This window comes from Dromiciops gliroides, chromosome 6, assembly GCF_019393635.1.
Source record: "Dromiciops gliroides isolate mDroGli1 chromosome 6, mDroGli1.pri, whole genome shotgun sequence".
NCBI lineage: Eukaryota > Metazoa > Chordata > Mammalia > Microbiotheria > Microbiotheriidae > Dromiciops > Dromiciops gliroides.
Window position 1 is genome coordinate 5,400,427 of NC_057866.1, and position 24,865 is coordinate 5,425,291.

Here is a 24,865-nt window from a genome sequence, read left to right on the forward strand (position 1 = left end):
TGGTCGGGGTCAGCCGGGGCAGGGGCACTGGTGCTCTGGCTGTCTTGACTCAATTCCACCGGGGCCAATAAGCATTCCACAGCTAGTGGCCCAGTGCCCATGGGGTGCCAGGCCCTGTGCCAGCCACTCTGGTGGGTGCGATGCCTAGCACGGCCCTGGCACTGTTCCAGGGACCAGTGCAGGCTCTGCTTCCCAGGGCTCGCCACAAGTTGGACTTCAGTGGCTGGGATGCCCACTCTCACATAACAAGGAGCACCCTGGGCTCAGGTTATCTTTCCAGGGAGCTAGATTTCTCCCTAAAGAGGTGGATTTTGATGCCCTTTCTGCAGGTGTACACAGGGGGCACAGGGAGTAGGAAGGCCATGGGCACGGCAGTGGCTTCAGGGACAGAGGCCAGCAGTGAGAAAGCTCAGGGCTGAGGGGACACAGTGGAAATAGCAGCCAGGAGAGGCCAGGGCCAGGGTAGTGCTAGAGGAGAGTCTATGAGGCAGAGCCAGCTGGAGGCTGCGGGCACCCGCCCGCTCACCTTCCCTCATGGCCTCACTGCGCAGCCTGGCACGGGTGCCCATAGTCACTGCAACTAAGAGCTCACCCCAGGGTGGGGAGCAAACAATAAGAAAGCCGCGACCACAGATGGGAGGGCTGGAGGCCCAAAAAGAGCCCACTGGCCCTGCCAGCTTGTGGCCCAAGACAAGTCACCCCCCCACCCCCATCTCTGGGCCTTGATTTCCTCATGTTTTAAATGGAGTCAAGGACACTTTCCCTTCCTCACAAGGTGCTGAGAGGAAACAAATTTCTAACCCCCAAAGGGCTCTAGAAACGTGGAATCTGCTGGTGAGGACAGGCTATCTCCTGGGTCACAGAGCAGCCTCTGCCCCATCCAGCCTTGGCTCACTTGGGCCACTGGCCATGTCCCCAGTGCTGGGCCGGGGTGGGGGGTCCCTCTTTCAAGGATGGCCCCAGGCAGAGCTGCATGGGCAACCAGCCCTTGGCACACTCGTCCCCTCCTGGTTCAGCCTCACGGAAGCAGGAAATCAGAGGCGCGAGGTAGGGCAGAGGGGGAGGGGGGCAGCCAGGCAATCGAGCCCAGGACTAAGAAGCCTTCCTCCAACAGACGCAGCCATCAAACTGCTGCTGCTGCTGCACGTTTACCAGCGCTAGCCTAGTCCACTCTGGACAGCGGCTCTCATGGTCAGGAAGCTTTTACTTAAGTCCGGCCTAAATGGGTCGTCTGCCAGCTGCCGCCCCCTCTCCTAGTTCTGTCTTCTGGGATCAAATCTAATCCCTACTCCAAACAATTCTGCTGGTCCTTGAGAACGTCTCTCTCTCTCTCTCTCTCTCTCTCTCTCTCTCTCTCTCTCTTTCTCACACACACACACACACACACACACACACACACACACACACACACACACACACACAAAACCCACCCTCAGCCCTCTCTTTTTTTCCAGTCTCAATACCCCTTGACCCCTTGCCTGATCCTCCTGGAATGAGCCCTTCTCATCCCCGGGATGATAGCAGCAGCCTCTGAACACTGGCTAGTTTGTCACCCTCCCTTCTAAACTACAACACTTACAGTGGAAGGCATAGAACACTGGAAGTGACTGGGCCAGGGTAGAGGCCTGCCAGGCAGCTGCCTCCTTAGTCCCTGGTCACTCCAGCTCTTTGCAAGCTCTTAGCCCACAATGAGTCACGCTGCTGACTCAAATAGAGTTTAGGGTCCACTAAAACACCCACATCTCCCAACCACCCACATGGCTTCTTCAAATGAGATAATATTTATAAATCACTTCATACACTGCCTGGCATGTGGCAGCCACTTGAGAAATGTTTGCTCCCTCTCCTTCCACTCTTCTCCCTACTTTCTTTGGGGCTCCTGTTTTTCTTAAGATAGATCCTTGGAGGGGCAGCTAGGTGGCGCAGTGGATAAAGCACAAGCCTTGGATTCAGGAGGACCTGAGTTCAAATCCAGGCTCAGACACTTACTAGTTGTGTGACCCTGGGCAAGTCACTTAACCCTCATTGCTCTGCAAAAAAAAGAAAGAAAGAAAAAGATAGATCCTTGGCATTGGCTGCCCAAGAATCCCCACTCAGGCCTTAAATGGGGTCACTGCCCTCTGGGGGTATTTGCATCATTCTCAGGGACTCTTGAAGGTGTCCTTCCTATCTTAATGGCAACAGTCATTGGAGCATCATGGAACCCTGCCTGAGCTGCCAACAAGCCGAGGAAGCTGAGCCTAGAGATAAGGGACTTATCCCAGGCCATATGATTTGTAAGTGTCCAAGGCTGGATTTGAACTGGGGTCTTCTCTGACTCCCAGCCCTTTCTTTCCCTTATCCCTGACAGCCCTAGCTTCCTAGTCTTGGTGGGTGAGGATGTGCTAGCCTTCTAGCTTCAGAAGTGGCATTACCACCAGCCTGTTTCCTTATCTGCTGACCTATGTGCAGGGAGACCTTTCCCTATTCTTAGCTTCCTCAGGCTTCAGCTGAGTTAATAGGCACCATTCCCTCGGTATCCCTCCACCAGCTCCAGGGACCAGCCACTGTGCCCAGAGAAATCACCCAGTGGCCTATAAAGGAGCATTTGTGCCTTCTCTGTGAAGCCCCACACCTTTCCCTAAAGTGGGAGCATCCACAGAGTCAGGAAAGAGAGGGAGCTACACTCTAGGGCAATTATGAAATAAGATCCTGGACACGAGCATCGAGAATTCAGGTGGGGAATCCTGCATTCACGTAGCTCACACTCACATAGCCTGAGCAGCCTTTAATAGGGTCTCTCCAAGTTCAACACTGGGACAGGGTGTGCTTCCTCTTCCCCTTAAAGGCCGGCCTCCAAGGGCATGAAGTCCATCTATTTTGGGTCTGGAGTATTCTGCACTTTCTAAAAATAAATTACTCCCATAATATAAACATCCAACATCCCATATGGCGCGGTATCAAAAAATGTGAGTTTAGACAGGAAGAGATATTTCTGTGGTGGAGTGCATCCACATCCCACTGATAGAACCCCACCTCTGGGGACCCAAGCCCTAGGACCTCAGGTGCGCTTGGTGGATGGCATTCACCATGGGACCGGCCAGACGTGAACACAAGGATCCTGTGTCCTCATCTGTAAAGTGAGCACATTGTGGTACGTGGACCCTGTAGTTCCTTCAAGCTCCACCTCCAGGGGCCAGGGATCTCATCTGGCTGAAGGTAATTTGGCACCTCAAATATCTGACCCGCCCACCTAACTTTCCATGCCGTCAGCTCTGAGGGCAGGGGGAATCTCTATGTTCCCTCCCATGCCCAGCATCAGGCTTTGAGCAGCAGGCACTCAATCCCAACAGTCACAAGGGAGCCTCTCCATCATGGCCAGGTACAAAGACCGCAGAGGCCCAGAGCCGCCCATGTCCCCCAAGCAGCGACCTCGGTCACCGAAATTGCTGCCATTGAGAATTCATGCACTTAAGTCATGGAAATAGCGCTGCTGTGCCACAGGCAGCCTCCCACCTCTTCCCAGGGATGGCTCGAGGCCAGCCAGCACCACGCTGGGACAAACTTGACTAAGCATTGTGGTTCAGGAGGGCTGGAGATGGAGTACAGAGACCAGGGAGCAGAAGCTGCCTCAGGCCCATCCCAGCTGAGCAGTACTACAAAGAAGCCTCACCTTCCTCACCTGTAAAATGAAGCTAGGAGCCCCATCTGCCCTTCCGGTGCCAGTCACGTCAGATGGTAGCCAACGAGCCAACACAGGCTTGGCATCTAGAAATGGATTGGCCCTAAGGAAGGCCAGGAATGGTGGCCACAACTAGAGTCTTTCTCCAGCAGCTCACCACAGGCACTGGATAATCTTAGGGGAAAGAACAGACAACCCAACCAGCCTGATTCAGGGAGCCAAGAGGGCCCTCAATTATACAGGCTTTTCCCATCCCTGCAGGATACCCGATGTACATGGGAGAAACACCGCACCCACGAGAGCTATGGGATCCTTGAAGAAGGGCCAGCCACTCTTGCCCAGAGCTGGATGACCTCTATGAAGCTCCCTGGGGAAGTTCCCATGATGCTCAGTCGAGTTGTAAGCAGGGAGGGGAGAAGGCAACATGTCCGTCCTACTCTCTCTAGGCTCAGCAGAAGAGGGGGAACCTACAAGGCAGGGGCAAAGCCCCTCTGGGGTAACACTCTCTCACCTGGGGGATTTTGATGGCCGGATCGCTTTTTGTCTGTCTACTTTTTAATTTTTCTTTCTCCCCTCTCTTTCTCTGTCCACCTCTTGAAAAGATGAGATTAGAAAGTAGGCATCCACTCTCTAGCCTAAATGTTCTTTCCCCCAAAGGAGCCAACATTTGTGTCTTAGTGAGGCTGGTTCCTCTCCATGTGGAATGGATCAGAGAGTAGCCAGCCCTGGCAGTGGCCCTGGCCCCAGTTCACACCCCCCTCACATAGTCCCTATCATCCCCACAGCCTTTTAATAGACTCTGGTCTGGCTTTGTTTTCCTCTTTGGGTCTTTGTGCATTGTTCTCTACAACAGACCCTCCCCTGCTTCCATCGGGACATAAGATAACTAAGTGGCCTTAAACCCTGAAGGCCTCCCTGAACACGCTGCATCACACACACCAGATTAGATGACATGCGAAAGTTAGATCAATGAGTGTGTGGGGCACTAAAGTATGGGACAACTTTTTTTTTTTTAAATCTTTTTTTTTTTTTTTTTTTTTTTTAGTAAGGCAATGGGGGTTAAGTGACTTGCCCAGGGTCACACAGCTAGTAAGTGTTAAGTGTCTGAGGCCGGATTTGAACTCAGGTCCTCCTGACTCCAAGGCCAGTGCTCTATCCACTGCGCCACCTAGCTGCCCCAATATGGGACAACTTTTAATGGTCAAAGTGAAGCTTCAGCAGGTGCCCCGGAGAGAAACTTCCAAGTGGCCACTAGGCAGCCCTAAGGGGCAATCCCCAAATAGTTAGACTCATTTATTTGGAATGGAAATAGCCCTTTGCTTTGAACTTGTCTCCCTCCAGGTTGTGCCCATTTTAGGCTTTTATTTAGAACTCCTGGAGGGGGGGTGGGAGAAAGGTTGATGGTTTTTTTTTTTTTTGTTTGTTTGTTTGTTTGTTTTTTTTTTTTGCGGGGCAATGAGGGTTAAGTGACTTGCCCAGGGTCACACAGCTAGTAAGTGTCAAGTGTCTGAGGCCGGATTTGAACTCAGGTCCTCCTGAATCCAGGGCCGGTGCTTTAACCACTGCGCCATCTAGCTGCCCCAGAGAGGTTGATTGTTGAGGTGTGTGTACACACCCACAGTCACACCCTTCATTTGATGATGCCAGGGATCTAGACCACTAACTCAGTATGAAACTTCGGCTACCCAAATTGAGTTTCCCCCCAAGCCTCAACAAAGAAACCTTGCAGAGCAGTCACATTGTGGATGAGAAAAGTCTTCCAGTCCCCTGGAAGGAATGGGGCTCCTGGACAGCCAGCACCAAGTGGCGCCTTGTCTCTTCCCGGATGGCCTGGGGCTGAGCTAATCAAACTATCACATCTCCATGTCCAGCCCTCGAGCGTCTCCTGAGCTCCAGTCAAGCGTTTCCCATTGCCTACTGCCCATCTCTTCCTGGACAGCCCCTGGGCATCCACCCAACCTACCTGACACAGAGAGCTCGCTGTCTCCCGCCCCAGACCCAGCCTTGCTCCTACCTTTGGTTTTCTCCCCACAGTACCACACTACTCCTCAGCCGCACTTGCCAGAGACACATCACCCCCTTCCTCCTCCCCAGAAGCCAGTCCTTCCCCAAGTCTCCTCAATGTTCCCCATGTTCAGTCCCCTTCTCATCACTACTGCAATTTCTCCCTGCCTCTAACCACTCTCCATAGAGTCACCAAATCACTATCCCTTATATACAGGTCTCCTGTATATACACTCCTGTTCTCAAGAACCTTTTAGTGCCATGGCACTGCCTTCAAAATCAAACCCTCACTGTTCTGGCCAATCTTTGGAGGTGGAGAACATGCCCCCCTCCCAAATCTGTGGTCCAAATGAACTGGCCCCGATGCTGTTCTCTGTATAAAGAATCCCATTTTCTGCCCCTAGGCCTTTGCCCAGGCTGTCCCCATGCCTGGAATGCCTTCCTCTTATGGAATTCTGAGTTCAAATGCCACCTCCCACAACAAAGCTTTTCCTTGGTTCTCTTCCTGTGGTTATCTTTCTAATTTCCTTTGTATCTTCCTTGGAAATAGGTGCATATTTATTTTTTCTATATCCTCTGCTGTGTATCTAGGAACATGTTATGCTTTCCCCCCGCCCAAGAATGTGGGCTTCCTGAGGACAGGGCCTGTCCTTTTTCTTTGCACCTCCAGTGCCTAGCACAGTGGCTAGAACATAGTAGATGCTTTAAATCTGAAAGGGGGATCCCGCTCTGGGAATTAATGAGCATGGCTGCTAACCTCCATCAAGGAAGAACCCTAAACGAGGTGGGGGGACTGCAAAGAGAACAATTTCTTTGCCATGGGAGCCATCCCCGGATGAGGGGCTGCCTTGGAGAGCTGGAAGCTGTGGTGCCCTGGGCGGGATGCCAGCTCCCGCCTCCAAGTTCCCGGCCGCCTGTTTCGGGGCTGCAGAATGGGTAGAAGTGGCACAGTTAGTCTCTGCCTCCCAGTTGGTTTCCAGAAAGGGCGCTCATCCTTTGGGAAGGTGGAGCCTCCCTCAGAATCTGGGCCTGTCCCTGGGTGGATTATCTGATAACGACTGTCACCCTCCCCAACCAGTTCTTCCTTCAAAGCTTTGGGACTGACCAGGCTCAGCACTGGCCTCAGGCAGCAGGCAGCTCCTCATCCAGACAGGAGCCCCCTGTTTGCTGAACATTCAGATCCAGTTTCCCGGCGCAGCTCCATTCAAAGGCCCAGCTATCCAAGGGGAGGGGGTAAGCAATGAAGACTTTGTGGCTGATTCCATATGAGAAGGGGTGGGATGAGGGAGGACAGAGGGGGGAGGCCACGGGGTGACAAACCGGGGGTGCCCTGGCCAGAAGGGGAGGGGGCGGTGACCCCTGGATGAGACCAAGGCAATGGCGATCACCCTGCTCTAGCTCTGGTCCATCAGGCCGCTCACTGCCTCTCCCCTTGGATAGAAGTGCCCTTCTTCCCACTCCCATCTCAGGGCTTGATCCTCTCTCACCCAGACTATAGCAATAGCCTCCGGAGTGGCCTCCCTGCTTCGGACTGGCCCTTTCCAATCCAGCCTCCCTACAGCTCCCAAATTCATCTTCCCACTGTGTCACTCCCCTAGGCGATGCATAAAAGCTTGTTGAATTAAACCAAACTCACTGGGTGGATAAGAACCCTCAGCCCCTCAGCCTCCCATCTGTTCTCTCTGCATGCACAGCATTCTTCTTTAGATGCAAGTCTCCTCTGGGTTCACTCTCACAACTCACAGCATCCCAGAACTCAGCCAGGGACATCCCTCCCATTTTTCAGACATGGGGACCCACTGACCAGAGGGGAAGGGGACTGGCTCACTCAGCGAGTTAGCACAGAAGGCAGAAGACCACCCAGCCCCCACCTCCTCTCTCTCCCCAGCTGCTTCTTTATGAGGGGTATGAAAAGGGGGAGGGAGCATTAGGAACTTGGGTCATACAAAGGATGTTTTAGGGATAGGAAGAAGGAAGCGGTTCATTGGCTGTTCTTTGTTTGAGAGCAGACAGGGAGCAAGGAGAAGGTCAAACACGTGATCAGTTCTGACAGTAGGGTATGTGCCTGTCTCACCCTGGGAAGATCTGGGCACCCGGGGACAGAGGGAGACGTTCATAGCAAAAAATGAAATCTCCCCAGCCCTCAGCATCTCCAAATAACCCCACTTCTACCAACTGGACTTCCCAGCCAAAGAGTGCCAGGGTGGGGGTGGGGATCCTTCCCCTCCCCCCTCCAACACCCATTCCGCCTCCCCCTCCCAGGCACACTGATTTATGGAAGGGATAATTACATCCTCATCTCTCTCCAGCTCAAGCCCGGCCTCCAGGAGGTTGCTCTCATACTCTTCCCTCCGGGATCTCTTGTCATCTTCATAATGGTCGATCTCACCTCCTTCCAGGGGCCCATCCTTGCCAGGCAGAGGCTCGTGCTTGAGGCTCTGGACCCCCGGTGAGGGATCGACATGGAGAACTCGAGCCAGGATGTTGTGGCCCGCAGTCCTCTTGTAGTTGTACACCAGGATGTAGTCCACCTTCCTCTGGCCATCGCGAAAATAGAGGCCATACTTGCAGTCCGCATCTGGGTTCACGGCCAGTGAGTTCAGCAGCTGTGGAGACAGGAAAAGGGAGAGGCCATTGGTCATGGTGGTCCAGAGCCATCAATAGGAAAGAGATTGCAATAAGAAATTATGTGTGGCTCCAGAGAAGAGACCACTGCTTCTTCTTTCTCCTATCTCCCAGAGAGAGAGAGAGACAGAGACACAGAGAGACTCAGAGAGACACAGAGTCAGAGAGAGAGACAGAGACAGAGAGAGACAGAGACAGAAACACAGAGAGAGAGCATGTTAAGTAAAGGAATTACACTGTAGAAGCTTCTGCATACACTGTTACCTACTTTTGGGCATTTTAAGAGTTGTAGCCCATAGGTTTATATCCCAAAGACATCCCCCAAAAGAGGAAAAGACCTATTTGTACAAAAGTATTTGTAGCAGTGCTTTTTGTGAAGGCTAAGAATTGGTAATCAAAAGAATGCCCATCCATTGGGGAATGGCTAAACAAACTGTGGTATATGATGGTAATAGAATGCTATGGTGCTATAATAAATGACAAGCAGGATGATTTCAGAAAGGTCTGGAAAGACTTGAATGAACTGATGTCTAGTGAAGTGAGCAGAACCAAGAGAACATTGTGCACAGAGACAGCAATATTGTTGGATGTAGAACTGTGAATGACTTGACTATTCTCAGCAATAGAGTGATCCAAGACAATCCCAAAGGACTAATGATGAAGCGTACTCTCCACCTCCAAAGAAAGAACTGATATTGATGGAACAGACTGAAGCCGGCCATTTGTCACTTTCATTCTTTTCCTTTTATTCATTTTCTTGTACAAAATGACTAATATGTTAATGTTTTACATAACTGGACATGTATAATCTGTATCTGATTGCTTACCACCTCAGGGAGGGGAGAAGGAGGGATAGAATTTGGAACTCAAAACTTTAAATAAAAATGCTTATTATTATTTTTTTTAAGTTGTAGCCCAGCCCTGTGGCCAGAACCTCACACGATGCCCAGCATAGAGCAGGTGCTTAATAAATGCTTTTTTGTTGTCGGGTACACCTGCAGGCCCAACGTGGTGGTACACACCTGTATAGTAACTCTTTTTTGCTGAGGATGCTTAAGCTGGTGGGTTGAGTGAACTCATCTTTTGAGCCATAGTGGGCTGAGCCAAGTGGGGGCAGCTGGCGGGGAAGTAGCTAATAGCTGGGCCTGGAGTCAGGAATTCAAATCTAGCTTCAGACACTTACCGTGTGAACCTGGCCAAGTCCCTTAACCCTGATTGCCTCATTTTCCTCATCTATAAAATAAGCTGGAGAAGGAAATGGCAAACCAATTTCAGTATGTCTTCCAAGCAAACCCCAGATGGGGTCATGAAGGGTTGGACACAACTGAAACGACTCAACAACAAAAACAAGGTCAAGCCGTCTCTGTGCCGATGAGCCCCAAGGACCAGGGGATCAAGCTGCCAGGGAAAGGAATGATTGTGACACAGCGGAGAGACCATGGGACTGGCCTCAGGTCTTGGCCAAAGGCCACTGACCAAGCCCCAGAGTGGAGAGGAGGTGCTGGTCAGAGGTTCTCAGGCTTCTCCTCAGAAGGTTCTGTGCCCACTAGGCAGACAACCTGCAGGACCCAGTGGAAGGAGGCATTCATCAGACCTAGGGAATTCATCCTTTGGTCTGCCTTAACTTGAGCTACAATGGGGGTCGCTCGTTGGGCGGGCAGGACTGGAGGAACAGGGGGCTTGGCCCCTCTGTCCTTTGGATTCCTAACAAGTCAAATGAGGATAAGAAGAATTCTGAGCCTCGCTCCTGGTACTTGGGGGTGTCTGTGTGTGTATGTGGAGCTTCATGAAATAACATTGGGTGTGAAAGCAGGTTGGACCGCAGGCGAGGCACAAGCCAAGATGGAGATTGTTGTCTTTGAACCTGCCTTTCTGGTTCTCCAAAGGGACTCTGAGAAGAGCATTTCTCTAACGTTTCCAAGTTGGCAAAGCCCTTTCCATAAACTAGCTCATTTGATCCTCACAACAGCCATGGGAAAGAAAGAGGAGCTATGATTATGACCCCCATTTTGCAGATAGTGAAGTGGCTTGCCCAAGGTCACACAACTAGGAAATGACTGAGGTTGGATCTGAACTCTTGCTGTGTTCCTGACTCCCAGCCCCACACTCAGCTGCCCAGATGTGCTGAGTCACAGCTTGTGAGTTTTTGGAGGGTGGTAGTGGTGGTGTATAAGCTGCTATACTGGGAATTATTCTAATTGCTACTTTATTGGGCTCACTGCTGCCTCATTCAATTTTCCTCTGAGCAGGTTAATTAATCTTAATATAGAGCAGCCTGCTCTCTCTGAAGACATCTGGGCTGTCGGCCTGACCCCGGGATTAATATCATTCTGTGTGACCATTTCTCACTCTGTTTCTCTCTCCTGGAGATGCCGAGCCTTCTGAGAAGAAATCGGCCCGGAGAGAGGAAGCAGCCAGCATGGACCGGAGCCAGAGGGAGGGCTGGCTTCCACTCCTGCTTAGTTGGTGGTTTTTCCCATGTAGACAGACTGTGCCCCAGGACAGCTTTCCAAGGCTCTGCCTGGATTGAAAATGTCACTGGGCATTTTAGGAGATGGGACCAGGCGCCTGATCCTGCCATGGACGCCCCAGGGCCTTGGTACCCATGATTCCCTCCCTGAGTGACCTTGGGGAGTCCCTTTCAACTCTAAACCTCAGGTTGGAAGCTTTAGGGGTCATCCTGTCCAGGATCTGCTTTTTTACAGAAGGGGAAACTGTGGCACAGAGATGGAAAAGGACTCATCCAAGGTTATAATACGTGACAAAGTGAGAATTCAAACACAGTTCAACTTACTCAGGGTCTTTTCTTTCTTTCTTTCTTTTTGAGGGGCAATGAGGGTTAAGTGACTTGCCCAGGGTCACACAGCTAGTAAGTGTCAAGTGTCTAAGGCCGGATTTGAACTCAGGTCCTCCTGACTCCAGGGCTGGTGCTTTATCCACTTCGCCACCCATCTGCCCCCACTCAGGGTCTTTTCACTACCCCCTGAGTCAGAAGAGAGACTTTCTGAAGGCGCTCCTCATTCTAGTCCAGAGCTGACCGTCACTATTAAAACTGATTCCGTGCAAAGTTCTGGAAATTTCCAGAGTCTTAAATTGGGTGGGACCTTACTGAAGACTTTTCTATGGGGCCCAGAATGGGAAAAGGACTTGACCAAGGTCACACAAGTGGTAAGTAGTTGATTATAAAGAAAACTTAGGATGATTTTCCTCCTTTAGCAGCAGCGACTGCATTGAAAAGATGGGCTTAAGGAAAGGGAAGGAGGAAACAGGACATTAAGTGCTTAAAACTATGTCTGGAAAATGTGTTAAGAACTTTACAATTATGATCTAATTTGATCCTCACAACAGCCCTGGGAGGTAGGTGCCCATTTTACAGTTGAGGAAACTGAGGCAGGTGTGTCTTTGGCTGGATTCAAGTTCACATCTTCCTGACTCCAGGCCCAGCACTCTGTCCCCTGTGCCACATAGCTGCTTCTGATTGAAGGACTCCAAATTGTACACTCTAAGAGCAAGAACAGGCTCATTGTCTCATTCTCCTATATGAGGGGGATTCCCCCATTATTATCTGCGCCCCCACCCCAGGTTATTAATATTCTCCCTTTACACCCCAGGGTACTTTACATTTATCCGCTCACAAAGTGTTTCTGTAGAATGTAAGCTCAATGAGGACAGAAACTGGTTGCTTTTGGTCTCTGTATGCTGCTGCCTGGTGCATTGCCCTAGTTGGTATTCAGTAGGTGTGTTGAATTGCATTGAATTCAGCCTGGGAGGGAGCAGAAACATGTCAGAAGGCTGAAATTTTAAAAGGAAATTGATGCAAAAAGCCGAGCTGAGGGAGGGGAGCCCAGGGGCAGTCCCCAGAACCTCAGGGGTGGGGGTGGGGAGAGTCTATGAGTCAGGCCGGCTCATAGGTGAAGGGGCAGCTCCTTTTAGGCCAGGGCTTCCCATGTGCTGCTCAGAGCCCAGGCCTGTGCTCAGCCCACAAATGACACTCGACAAGGGCTATAAATAAAGGGCCATCGGAAATCTCGAATGAGAATGTGCCAAGTGTCATCTCAGTTACACAGAGGAGAAGAAGCCAGAGCACAGAGCGGGTCCCCAGTCCCGGCTGGGTCCCGGCCCACTGACCCCACCAGTGTGAATGCAGCCTTCCAGCGACAGGCCACCCTATCCGGAGACAGGATGAAGATGAGTCTCAGGGCTAGGGCGGCTTCTCCCAAGCAGGGGGGCTGATATTGGCCATCCCAAGAATCTTTCCAAAAATAGTCTCACCATTCCTCCCCTTGTACAGATGGAGAAACTGAGGTTTAGAGATGTTAATGGAAATGGAAGAAGAAAAAGAGGCATTTAGTTGTGGAGGGAGAGGGAGAGGAGGAATCCTTGCTCCGCCCCTTACTCCCTACAGGATCTTGGGCACTTTCCTTCCCATTTCTAGGCTTCAGTGTACTCCTCCCTAAAATGAAGGTGTTGGAGTACAGTGCCTTCAGAGGGTCCCTTCTAGCTTGGAACCCGTGATTCGTGCATATCATCCTTTCTTTGTTTCCTCATCTGTAAAACGACAGAGTTGAGCCGAATGGTCTCCAAGGTCCCTTCCAACTGAAGAGCTCGGATTCCCTGACCTGGGCCTGATTCCACATGTACTTATTAAGCACCAATTGTGTGCCAAGCACTGTGCTAGTAGTCCCTGGAGGGATAGACAAAAATGGAAATAAGTCCCTGTCCTGAAGGAGCTCGCATTCTCTGGAGGGCAATGACACACCCACAGAGACATTAATCAAGATCCCTATGAAGCAAAAGCAGGGCAGTTTGGAAGGTAGTGGTCCTGACTGAGGGAGCCAGGCCTTGGAGAGGAGGGAGTGCACACCAGGCGTGGGGTACGGCCTGTGCAAAGGGACAGAGGTGGAAGACAACATCACGTACAGGGACCACTCCAAGGAGGTCGGTTTGCGGGAGTGTAGAGTATGTGAAGGAGAGAACTGTGCCCTCGGCCTGGAAAGGCTAACGGGAGCTCAGCCACAAAGGGCTTTAAAAACCAAGCAGGGGCAGCTGCGTGGTGCAGTGGGTAAAACCCCAGCCATGGAATCAGAAGGACCTAAGTGCAAATCCAGACAGCCACTTACTAGCCATGGGCCCCCGGGCAAGTCCCTTCCCCACCACCCCGACCCCTCAAATAAAGTCAAACAAGAGTTTGTACTTGGGTCTGAGTCCACAGGGAGCCCCAGAAGGTTCTTGAGCAGGGCAGTCATATGGTCTGACTTGTTTTGGGGAGATTTTAGTGGCTGTATGGAAGATGCATTGGAGTTGAGACTGGAAGACTGGGAGAGACTGGAAGCAGGAAGGCCTGGGGAAGGCCCGTGGAATGGTCCAGGTGAGAGGTAAGGGTTCCTGGGCTGGCCGTGGGTGGAGAGAAAGAGGGATGTTGTGGAGGTAGAAGTGACAAATTGATGTCACCTGTCTGAGCCCTGCTTCTCACCCCTGGAAAATGGAGAGGCTGACCTGGGGGTAGGCTCAAACTCAAATAGAAATGGGGACCCCTGAGCCATCTGTAAGGATCCCTGTGGGCTCTGTGGTGACTTTATCTATGACTTGTTATTTATTCTGTTATTTTAGCTTTTCTAATCTGGTCCAACCCCACTGGGGAGCATTCGGGTCACGTGCTTTCCATCTTTGACCTAAAGGCCTATGATGTGAGGTGACTTGTCCAGGGTCACTCAGCTAGTAACAGCCCCAGGATTGGGGCCTGGGTCCTCCCTGGCCCCAAGCTCAGGGCTCCTTCCACTCCCGCTTGGTTGACTCTCCAAGAAAGTCTCCTGCAGGGACAGCAGAGTCTGGAATGGGGAAGAGCATGGGCTGGGCCAGAAGCAGCGCTGGGGAGCCCTGTCTGGGCTCTGCCTTATCAAGCTTGCCACAAGAAGCGATGCCAGGCACTGGCAGTTGGAGGGCGGCTTGGGCAGTTTTATCTGCTTAGGTTCCTGGGAGGCTCAATACCAAGTCTGAGCCCCCGAGGCTGGGCCTTGGAGATATCAGCCATAGGAAGTAGGAGGAGGCCGATCCTTCCCCTCCAGCTCTGCTCTCATTGGTGAGAGCAGGAAACAGGTCCCCCAAGACCCGCTGCCGGGCAGGACCTGCATGGGACATGGGATCCATGTTTGGCATGCAGTATGGGCTTCATACACACTCACTCATTCATTCATTTCTGGCTACATGATCCTGGGCAAGTCACTTAATTTCTGTTTGCCTCAGTTTCCCCATCTGTCAACGGGAGATAATAACAGCATCTCCCTCCCAGGGGTGTTGGGAGGATCAATACCAGAGGTAAAATACTTCGCCAGCTTTAAAGAACTCTATAAAGGCCAAGTGTTTTTACATTCTTATTATCATGCCTCAAATAGGATTGGAGCATTTGGGCCTCTCTGTCCTCCCAGGGCAGACTCCAGTCCCTCCCAGAATGCCTTTCCAGGTCCCTTGTGTCTCCTGGGACACTCCTTTAAGTACCTGTCCTAAGCATCCCTTCCTTTCTGGCTCTACTAATGAGGACTGAGGTCAGGACAATCATCATCACGCCCATTTTAGAGGTAGGTAGGCAGGATGCTTGGTCACACAGCTCCTAAGTGCTAGAGGCAGGAGGATCCCAGCCTTGGTCTCCCTGACTCTACATCTGGTGTTCTACTATTCACTAGGGACCCTACCTCTCCAGGCCTGTATCTGCTCAAGCTTCCTTAAATCAGCCCCCAGTCTTCCACCTTGGCCCCTTTCCTCACCTTTCAGACCTTCCTAGAGCACCACACCCACCCCCTCACTAACCCATCCTCCACAACACTTCTGGCAGCAGCCCCCTCCCACCCATCCTCCACCCAGCTGCCACAGACACAGGCCTGGCCCTTGTCTCTCCCTGGCTCAGGGATCCCCCGTGTTTTCCCAGCGCCGTTAGAATAAAGAGCAAAGTCAGCCTGGCATCAAAAGCCTGGGCCAGCTCTCCCTTCTTCTTCCATATGAACACTCTCCACTTGCTTGGGCTCTAGCTCCAATGTCTGTGGGCTCTCCCTCCATCTCACATCCGGCCTCTGTACATTCACACACGTCAGGTCCCGGGGCTGTCCTATGTCTAGAATATACACGGTTACCCTGAGTGCTTGTATCGGGTCTGGGGATATTCTAACACATCGAGCTACAGTTCAGCAACACCCAAAGATTTCTCAAAGGGGACCATGGGAGAACATGGAGACGAGGCGCTGGGGGCACCCCCAATGTCAGACTCGCCTCGGGTAAAGCCTGAGTTTGGGCTGTGGGGCCACGGTTCCGCCTGGGCTGCTCTCCCTACTTCACTTTCAGGATGCCCGTCTTCCCTCCAAGCTCGGCTGCATTGCCTTGAGCCTCTCTTGACTCTGGGGTTTTCCGTCCTCCCTGAAATGAGCTTATCTGTGAACAGGGTAATAGATGCTTGTGGAAGGAATAGCTGTTTCCCTAAATGGTCAGGCCCTTAATAAACACCCCAGCTCTGCCTGTGGGATAATGTCCAGACTCTCTTGTCTGGCATTCAAGGCCTCCGCAATTGGACTCCAACCTGCTTAGGGCCAACACCAGCAAGTTGTCCCATTTCTAAAGCATCTTCACCAAAGCCTTTCTGCAGAGGACAGTGCCAGGACTATTGTACCCATTTCCCGGGTGAGGAAAGTGAGGCTCAGAAAAGCTACAGAGCTGGGACTGGAGCCCAGGGCACCTGACCCCACATCGTGAGTGCCCCGTTAAGGCCGGCCCAGTCCCCTTGCCTCCTTCCTCTTGGTCTCCTGGCTTGGGACATCCTGCCCCCTCCTAACGAGTCTCCCTGGCCTGGCCTTCAAGGCTGTCCTGGAGACGCCTTCCTCCTGGGTGTTTGGAGACGGGAGGTCAGAGGTCCAGAGCTTCAGAGGCTCCTCATTTACAGGACCAAGCAGGGAAGCAATACCAGCCCCAGCCTCGCTTCAGGGTTTGCTGAACACCTTCCAATGATTATCCCTCTGGGCCTTGACAACAACCTGAGAGGTAAGGAAGGTGCTGCTATGATTCCCATTATACAGATGAAGAAACAGAGGCTGAGAAGCTTGTAAGTAGCTGAGGCAGGATTTGCACTCAAGTCTTCTGGATCCTAAGGCCAGGACTCTGCCCACTAAGAAATGACTGAGCTGGCACTATTTGAACCCAGATCCTCTGACTCCTGATTTAGCCTCTTTGCATCACACCCCGATCGGTTCCTGTCTGGAGTGGGTTTGTTACTGATCTAGTGGGCAGAACACTGGGTTGGGAGCTAAAAGTCCCGCCAAAGGGTTGAATCAGGCTGAGCTGCTGCTTAACTGCCTGGGAGACCTTGGGTAAGTCCCTTCCTGTCTCCGGGCCTCCCCTCTCTGGGGAAATGGAGGGTGGGGCTGGACCTCAAGGGGCCTCCCTGTTCTACACCCTAAGATTTTGAAGCAGGTGAGCGAAGCTGAACAAGCTGAGCACAAGGAGCCAGATGCTAACGATCTCTTGGTATCTGCCCGTGGGCCTCAGGTCAGGAAGTCAGGCCAAGTGGGCGGTCCTTGAAAGAGACCCAGAAAAGTTCTCAGTAGGGACCCTGAGGGCCGGCAAAGGCTCAGAAATTATGAAGGGCCTGCTGGATCCAGGATCCCCGCTGGGGGCTGGGGAGACAGAAAAAACGGGAAAGGACTTGTCTGAAGGGAGTTCTCACTCTTTCAGCTTGCCCAAGCCCAGCCAGTGGAGTGAAAGGGAGTGAATGAATGCGTCCCTCTGGGAGAGGCCATAAGGTGAGAAGGCAGCCGATCCACAGGCCGGCTGGGCCAGGCAGGCTGAGCCTGCCCCTTTGTGAGCTTGCGGCCCCACACTGCCCCTCTCTGTGCCTCAGAAAGAGGGCTGATTTAGACCCAGGTTACCACTTCCTCGTTGCCTCTTCTTTGAATGCGAAGCTTCCTTGAAAGGGTCAATTCCAATCCCCCTCCCCTCCCATCATCTTAGACCTACTTTGTAAATGCCTCCAAATAGCCATGTCAGCCATCTCCCCCAGCCCCATTCTGAGCTCTGGGAGAGTAGACACAGCACCTTGGTTGTCCTTGCTCACCGGGCATCGGTGAGCTCAAGGTATTGGGCTGAGCTTGAAAAACGCTTGTCAGCCACAACAAGAAGACATTGATAAGCTGGGGAATATCTAGGAAGGCGACCCGGATGGGAGGGCCTTGGGGTCTGCTTAGATATGGAAGCATCAAAGAACTGGGGAGGATTCCTTTGAAGAAGAGAAGCCTGGGGTCAAGGGGGTCATCAGGAGCTTGGGGGTGGTCAAGGTGGAAGAAGGAGCAGCCTGGTTTTACTGGGTCCCCAGGGCAGAGCTGGGAGTGATGGGGGGAGGGGCAGATTCAGGCTTCATCCCGGAAACATTCTCGGGGTTAAGAAATGCAGGGGGTGGCCTTAGTCAGTGGAGGCCCTTCTAGGTGCCAGGACAGGCAAACACTGTCAGGGAGCTCACAGTCTCGTGGGGGAGATAACCTGGAGATAACTAGGAAAGCACAAGGTATACGAGTGGATGAAAGTTCATCTCTAGGCACCCTTGGAGGGGAGGGGGAGGTGGGAAGGAAGGCAGGGGAGCTGGGGGTGGTGATGAGGACATGAGGAGATGAGGAGATGAGGAGAGAGGGAATTCTAGGCATGGAGGAAAGGCAGAAAAAATGCTAGAAGCTGAGACAGAATCTCTTGTGTGAGGAAGCTGGGAGGCCGGTGTTTGGATTGGGGAGACCTGGGAATAAGGCGTAACACCTGGAAAGGCAGGAGAAGCCCAGGCCGGGAAGAGCTTTGAATGCGAAAGAGAAGGCTTGATAACAGAGCCACAAGTTTCCAGAGTAGGGGAAGGTGGGGAAGACATGATCGGACTCACACTTTAGGAAGATCCCTTGGTAGCTGAGAGGAAGAGGGGCTGGAGCTGGGAGAGCCCAGAGGGAGGGGGACCCCTGGGGGGCCCTGTTGCCCCCACCCCAGCAGCTATTGGTCTAGTCTGGGTATGAGGCCACAGGGTTGGCACCAGGACCTTGACTGTGTCAGGAGAGAAGGGCTCATGCAAAGGATGTTCCAAAGGTACAAACAACAGGACCTGGCCAAGGATGGCTCGAGCAGGCTAAGTATCAGTGAGGAGTGAAGGACGACCCCATGTTCATAAGGATGAATGGCTGGGGCAAGGTCATACCCTCAACAGAAATGGAGGAATTCAGAAAGAGGGAGGGCTTTGGAGGGAAGCTCTGGGTGAGCCAAGCTCCAGATGCTTCCAGTGCATCCGGTCTAAGATGAACAATAGGCCCCTGAGATTTGAGACTGGAGATGGAGGGAGGTTAGGGCTGGACATAGAGAGAGGTTAGGGCTGGACACAGGACCATTCCCTTTCACTGCAGGTCAGCAGATGTGTGAGGCCTTGCTGGTAATGCTCAGGAGGAGATTCCTGGTCAAGGACAAATGGGGCTGGACAGCCTTTGAGGTGTCTTCCTCCCCAAGTCCATGATGGATGGCCCTACCCTCACAGAGCAGAATAGGAGAAGGTGCTGGGGGCTCTCTACCACAAGAGTAACCTGCCCCGCCCTGCATGGTAGTGTGGCCAGCAGGCATAGATAAGTGGCTGGAGGGGATGGGAGCTACCAGTCTGACTTGGTGGCCTCTCCCACCTTCAGTTGCTCCCCCAGAGAACCACAAGCCTCCTGGGCCCTGCTTCCGAGGCTGAATCAGCTCCAAGAGCTTAGTCTAGGGGTTAGAAGCAACAGGTAGGGGAAGGAGGTGGCGTTGCCCTGGGGAAAGTGAATGCCACAGGACAGGATGTTCATTGGAGGAAGTCTGACTGTGGCCAGGCACATGGATCTCAGCTGCCTTGGCAAAAGCCAATGGATTTCCATCAGATTTGACATGTACACCAATGGTTAGCTTGATGGACGAAGCCCTGAACTTGGAGTTGTAAAGATCAGGACTCCAATATGGCATCTGACATCTCTGGATGTGTGACCCCAGACAAGTCACTTAACTTCTCAGCCTCAGGCTAACCATTTGTGAAATAGGTGAGGCACAAGTGTGGGTGTGAACCGGCTACAGGAACCTTAAGGAATAACAGGAGGAAAGGGGCCATCAGGGGAGTATAGGATGGCCCAGGGGATGGACTGGCCACCCCAGGGTGCCTCTGCAGTGTCCAAGGGAACTCCGAGTCAATGAGCTCACCAAGTCATTGGAGTTTATGAGTCATCTCTGGAAGGAGCTAGCTCTCTCACATACTTGGTGGGAGGATCAAATCAGAGTATGCACAAGTGATCCCTGTAGCCTAAAGTGTTACAGAAACACAAGCTGTTGTATGTTATTATTATAGGAAAAGAGAGGCAGTGAGGCTTGGTGGGCAGAAGGCCAGCCCCCAAACCAGGAAGACCTGAATTCAAGTCCAGACTGGCATGACACATCATGGCTCTCTGGGCAGGTATTCTAGGTAACTCTAAGATGCACAGAAGGGGACGACCTGTATTGGCAGTAAATCGGTCGGTTGATTAGTCAGTCAGTGAACAAGCATTTATTAAGCACCAGGCACTGTGCTGAACATTGGGGACACAAAGGAAGATCAAAGATGGTCCCTGCCCTCAGAGTTCACAGTCTTATGGGGGAGACGACATGCAAACACCTGTGCACAAACAAAACAGTGGAGATAATCGGCGGAGGAAAGATGTCCGGAGAGATGGGGAAAGGCTTCTAAGAGGTGAGACTCTCGCTGGGTCTCAAGGAAGCCCAGAGAGTCTGCAGTGGAGAAATGGAGGGTCTTGTCAGGGATGCATTGAGGACAGACGACCCTCCGCAGCCCTTGCAATAGTCCAGGTGTGAGGTGATGAGGCCGGCAGCGAGGCCGGACAAAGCAGGGGCGGGGGAGTTTGGAAGGTAGAAAGGTCAGGATTTGGCAGCAGATGAGATACGGGAGGTGAGAGAATGAGGAGGCAGTGAGGACGAATGGCTGCCTTGGCTGGCTGCCGGTGGCCTCTACAGTCATGTGGAAGTGAGGAAGAAGGGAGGATATGGAGGAAATGCTGGTGCAATTCGTGACATGTAGTATAAGATTTCTTCAGGACATCCAGTTTGTAATGGCCATGAGGCAACAGGATATGAGAGCAGAGATCAGCAGAGAGGTTGGGGCTGGAAAAGTCTAATGGAAAAGGTTTCCCCACTTGGGACTTCCCTATGAAGTCACAGGTTTAGTGTGGAGGGAGCCTCCACACTAAACTGCAGCATCTAGGGCTGAGACACCCAGCCCTCCCCTAGCCAGCTCCCCCCCCCCCTCCCCTGCCCCGGTATGTTCGGAATGTTAACTACCTAGAGGAAGGATGTCCCCTCCCCCCATGTGGAACCGACAGATGGTTTGTGGTAAGACACAAGACTATGGTCCCACGGGAGGAGGCGAGGTTAGCAGGGGAGATCTCCCAAAGGAGAGGTAGGATCCCCTAAGACTTCCAGACAGAAGAAAGTAGCCCTACCTTTGCCGGGAGGCAAAGGGAGATAATCCAGTCTTCAAAGAGATAAGGGAAGGGAAGCACCATGACCTGGGAATCAGAGGCAGCCAGCCTCTAGCTCAGACTGAGACGTCTTCGTGGGAGGGGGTTGACAAGGAGAGGAAAGGAGATGGGTGAGGAGGGAAGGCGCAGGAGAAGGAAAGGGAGACACTGACATGATGGAGCCGACAGAGCCGAGACGGTCTCAGTAAAAGGAAGAGGGAGAGAAGAGAGGAGAGGGAGGGAGGGAAGGAGAGAGGAAGAGGAGAAGGAAAAAGAAAAGGAAAGGAGGGAGAGAAAATGAAGAGAAAAGAAGGGAGAAAGAAAAGGAGAGGGGCTGAATAAAGGACAATGAGAAAGAGAGAGAGACAGAAAATAACAAACAGGGAGAGAGAATGGAAGGGAAAGGGAGGGAGGGGTGGGAACATCATCTCCTTCAGGGTTTTTAATTTTTAAAGACAGGAGCCTGGAAAGATTTATTAATAAAAAGATCAGCCCATGAGATGTGTCTGGGCTGGCTCCGGCCCCTCACAGGGGGCTGGCTGGCTTCACCTCTGGGTCACTTTCAGAGTTTCCCCTTCTCCCCCCCCTCAATTTGGGAGACAAAAGGTGGGACCCCCGACTATGGGTGGGGGTCAGATTGAAATCTAGACTGAGAGTTGAGACTCCATCATCAAAAGCTCAGTTCAAGCAACACCTCGTTAATTTCATGAATTCAATTCAGGAAGGTCATTAAGCACCTGCTCTTGCTGGCCCCTAGGGGTCGGGAGATGATGCCACAGGGCCATGCTCTCTAGGAGCTCACAGGGCTCACATTAGTACAGTTTAAAGTTGAAAATCACTTTTCTCTCAACAACCCCGTGAGGTAAAAGGGGTAAAAACTCTCCCCCCACCAATTTACAGATGAAGAAACTGAGGTTCGGAGCTGTAAAATGACCAGCCCAGGGTCACACAGCTGGTAAATGTCCAAGCCCGAGGTCCCAATGCCAGGTCTAGTGTTGCGCCCCACTGCCCCTTTCTAAGATGGGGCATATCTACAATCACTTGATATATGCCAGTGACAAATGTAGAGGGGAAGGCCAGGCCAAAGTGGAGAATTCGAAGGATGGGAAAGTGGGAGAGGACACAGCACATTTCTTAGAGCTGCCTCTGAGCTGGGTCTTGAAGGAAGGTGAGCTGGGGAGGGCAAGTCATTCCATACAGAGGACACTGTGTAGGCAAAGGCTTGGAGACGGGAAAGTGCAACTCCAGCCTGGGGGCCATCGATCCCTCCCCCCCCTCCCCATTTCCTTAGTCTTCATTTGGAGTCTGAGGAGGGGAGCAGTAGGATGTAGGACTGTGGTGGAAGGTCAGTCGGTGATCTTGGGAAAGTGAAACACCAGATAAGTCGTTTACTTTTTTAAAGGACCAAAACATTGTTTATGTTAACCTTTTGGGACGGAAATTTTTCTAAAAAGTCTCCCACACGCAGCAGCAGCCTCTCAGCCTTTTTGAAGAGGACAATAAACAATCTAACCTTTTCTGGATGACTCAGGGTTGTTAGTAGGGTGTAATCAATGATGATGTTAAGATGTAGAAGGTTTTGAGCCTCACAAAGAGAGGGAAGACAGAGAGAGGACAAGAAGCAGCTAGGAGCCTCTGGGACCACTGAGCTCAGCCTCTGTAGTCCTTGGGTGACCTTTAGCAGCTCCTCTCTGGCTTTCTAATCTACTATTGGCTAGGAAACCAGAAAACAAAGCTTGTCAGAATCGTGTGTAAACAAAGAGTAAATGGGCTCTGAGTAAGGGTTCTCCAATGAGAAAAAGTGCATGGGCTTTGTGGCATCTCTTGGCTGCTAAGAAGTCTTTTTTTCCCCCTGCTTCCAGATAGTTGAGTCTACAGGGTAGAAAAGGTCCTTGGCTATACTACCTGTCCTCATGCTACAGAGCACCAATTCTTTTGAGACTTACCCCCTCCCCTCACCCCCAAGGAAAACACTCATGTCAGGTGTTTCTTTCAAAGATTATCTCCATGCTCTCACTTTGTCTTCCTGAAAGGCCATCGTTTACAAATGACTCAACATGAAGATCATGGGAAACTGAGTCAGAGAACCCTGGCTCAAATATACCAGGTCTTCCTTACTAGCTGTATGACCTTGGGCAAGTCATTGCTCCTCCCTGGGGTCTCAGTTTCCTTTTCTTTAAAGTGAGAGACCAGATGATCTCCAAAGCTCCTCCTTGTTTCAAATTATGTGACCTGATCATTTCCTGAGATTTTCTCAACAGCTCTGAGAACATATCATGCTATTCTCATCACCCCCCTCCCCTTTTACAGATGAAGAGAAAGTAAATGATGAGCCCAAGATCACCTAGATGGGAAAGGTGGGGCTGAGGGCTGGAACTCCAGTCTTGGAACTGGCTGCCCAGTTCTTAAAGGTCAGGGCCCTGTCACCTCATCTGTAAGCGCCTTGCCCTGCTTCACTTCACGGAGAACACTGTGGGATTACATAACTCACTCTTCCCCACCTCCCCCCAATCCCTTCCACGATGTTGTTGCTCTTTGGTTTGGGGTGGGTTGTTTGGGGTACTTTTTAGTAGTTCCTGAGGCCAGTCCCCTGAGCCAGCTCTCCTGGCCACCTTTTTTTTTGGGGGGGGGGACTTCTAATCACTTCCCTGCACACAGTAGGCACTTAACAAGGGCTTTTGGTTCCAACTGACTTGAACTATTGTACTATGAGGGAAGGAGTCTGAGATTCAGGGTCGGACTGACTTCTGTGACCTGGGCAAGTCTCTCTCCCGCCCCGCCCCCCCTCCCCAGCTTTTCCAGGAATGAGAGGAGAGGGCTGGCCTGTGATCCTTCCCCAGTCCCAAACAGGATCTCACAGCGGCAGCTCCCCCAGGGGAAGGCCAAGCTTGGGCTGGACCTCAGTTATCTAAGTAAGCCAAGAGGGCTGGGGCACTTCTCTTCGTGCCTGGCTGAGATTCTCTGCTGAGCCCTCGAGCCCTTTAGCTGTAAATAAGCCCCCGAAACGAGAGGCGCTTGGTAAGGCTGGCTCAGCCCCTTTCCCAGAGATACAGGGGTGTTTGAGGGCACTTGTGGAAAACAAACTTTTTGTTCTCTCCATAGCAGCCCTGGGCCTCCTCCCTCACCAGCCTGGATCCGAGGGAGAGCTGCTGGCAGCCCGGGTCGGGCACTGCTGGGCAGGGCGGCCGCCAGAGAGGGCGCGGGATAGGAAGGCACATGGCCCCTTGGCGCCCAACACTGCCCTCTGTGAGCCGGACTCCGGGAGGAATCCTCCGGGAGGAATCCTCCCGGAGTAATCCCTGAGGGGGCCGGGGCAGTGTCACGTACAGTCCGGCTGCTGGTGCTGGGCACCTGTATCCCTAGGCAGGCAAGGTACCTGCTGGTACTCAGAGGAAGGACGCCAGCATCTCACTGGGAAGCCCCCAAGAGGTCACAGCTAGACGAGCCCGGGGTCCAGCACAGCAGGCGTGAACCCCACCCAGCTCCGCGGCTCAGCGAGAGCTGTCCGGGGTAGGAGCTGAGGCTGCTTTCCACTGTCCCCTGGGGCATCAGAAGACCAGGAAGGGAGGTGGAGAGGGGAAGGGTTTGGATAAAGAGCCTTAACAAAGAGGGAATCCCACTAGGTTCTTCTGTGGAGGGGAGGAAAACTGGGGGTGGGGGGTATCGTTGGGCTAGGGGGCGGACGAGGCAGTGGGAATCTGGACTCACAAGTCCTAGCCTGCCCCCTCCCCTGGGGGAGCTTCTCTCCTTCCTGCCCACTTTCAGCCTCAGATTTTCTTCTCCAGCTTCGGATAAGCTCGCACCCGGGACCGAAGGCTGCACTCAGCATCTCTGCCGAGCAAGGCAGCCTTGGAGGCTCGGAGCGGGGTGTACCTAAGGCTTCTCTAGCTCACTCCCTTTCAGGTCACAGCCGGGTAAATGAGGGCCAGACAGAGCCGAATTCCGTCCCAAATAGCCCCGGGAGCTCAGATTCGGACCCAGACCGAGCCCGGAGCCCCGTGCACAGCGCGCTCCCTTGGACCGGTTCTCCCCTCTCGTACAGAGCCCGACCTTC

The 24,865-nt window shown here is 52.4% G+C and overlaps 1 protein-coding gene across 1 annotated transcript in view; it reads right to left on the reverse strand.

Annotated features, from left to right (window-relative positions):
• ANO1 (anoctamin 1) overlaps positions 1 to 24,865 on the reverse strand; it is a 163,262-nt gene that overhangs the window by 74,630 nt on the left and 63,767 nt on the right. The window contains 1 exon segment of the mRNA XM_043969515.1: positions 7,957 to 8,271. Coding sequence (XP_043825450.1) covers positions 7,957 to 8,271 — 315 coding nt within the window.